The sequence below is a fragment of the Crocodylus porosus genome, unplaced genomic scaffold (genome assembly GCF_001723895.1).
Source record: "Crocodylus porosus isolate Cpor-Errol unplaced genomic scaffold, CroPor_comp1, whole genome shotgun sequence".
In the NCBI taxonomy this organism is placed as follows: Eukaryota; Metazoa; Chordata; order Crocodylia; family Crocodylidae; genus Crocodylus; species Crocodylus porosus.
This window is the reverse complement of record NW_017728916.1, coordinates 5908044-5909251: the sequence shown is the minus strand read 5'-3', so window position 1 is coordinate 5909251 and position 1208 is coordinate 5908044. Positions and strand designations below refer to the sequence as shown.

Here is a 1208-nt window from a genome sequence, read left to right as displayed (position 1 = left end):
GCCGCGGCAGCTCCTTTCCCGCGGCGCAGCCCGGCCCGAGGCGGCGGCGGCCGGAGCTCAGCATGACCCTGAAGTGGAGCCGCAGTGACAGCGTGAGCAGCATGCGCACGGCGCTGTCCGACCTCTACCTGGAGCACCTGCTGCAGCACCGGCCCAAGCCTGAGGTAGGCGGCGCGGGGGCGCCAGGCCGCCTCCTCCCTGCTCAGCAGGACCCGCGCGGGGTCGGTGCTCGGCGCTGCCAGCCCGCGGTTCCCAGCCCCTCCAGGCACCTCCCCGAGCTGGGAGGGAGCCAGGCCCCTGGCATCCCATGTGACAGGGACAGGCCAAGGGGGACCCCAGCGATCCCGGCGCCCCCGCCTGCTTGGTGACGCTCCAGAGCATCCACCCCGGGCCCGGCCCGAGTTAGGGAGAGCGAGCAAGAGCCCCAGAGCAGAGCGGCTGCTGCCAAAGGGCAGAAAGGGGGGTCTTTTGTGGGGTGGCCTCCTCACAGGTCTCCCCAGGCAGAGGGCTGGGTGTGCAGACAGGCGAGGGTCCCCCCAGCAGCCAGCCCCTTCTTCGGTGAGGGAGCCAACAGCTCCCCCGTGGTGCAGGCTGGGCGCTTGCTAGCCCTGCGGGGAGAAAGGGCTTCCATTCCTTTTGCTTTGGCTGGGATGTTGCTGTGGCACTTGGGCTGGCAGGTTTTCACAGACCCTTGGGGCACTGATGACAGGCTTGCTTCGCTGTTGGGATGAATGCATTTGGGTTTCATACCAGGCAGCCTAGAAAAAAGCCCCACAGCAGAGGGGACATTACCGTAGGTCCTCAGCTGCAGCATCCTGGTTTGTGTGTTGGGCTAGTGCCTCAGCTGCTAACTTCACTGGGACAGAGTCAAAGACACTAGGAAGTTTAATGTTCAGTTGTAGTCAGTCCTGGGTTACCATCTTTGTTCTTCCCTGCCACTGGCAAAGCTGGCTTGGAAAGGTACAGGGCTGGGAGCTAGGACACCCCGGTCTTTTCTTAGTCTCTTTGTAAGCTTTCGAACAAATCTTTGTACCTGTCTGTGCCTCAGTTTCTCCATCTGTATGACAAAAGAGTAAACATTGCCCCCTCTCCACTTTGAGATCCTCAGCTGGAAGGCACTATATTGTTATTGCCAAGTGTCATGTTGTTGCTGCTGCTGCTGCTGCTCTCTCTTCTCTCTCTTTTTTTTTTTTTTTTTTTTTTTTTTG

The 1208-nt window shown here is 60.3% G+C and overlaps 1 protein-coding gene across 1 annotated transcript in view; it reads left to right on the top strand.

Moving 5' to 3' along the window:
• Window positions 1–6: 6 nt before the first annotated feature.
• Window positions 7–1208, top strand: part of MPP1 (membrane palmitoylated protein 1) — a 38976-nt gene continuing 37774 nt past the window's right edge. Inside the window, exon 1 of the mRNA XM_019536318.1 lies at window positions 7–164. Within this exon, the coding sequence (XP_019391863.1) occupies window positions 63–164 (102 nt within the window). The 5' untranslated portion in view covers window positions 7–62. The remainder of the gene's footprint in view (window positions 165–1208) is intronic.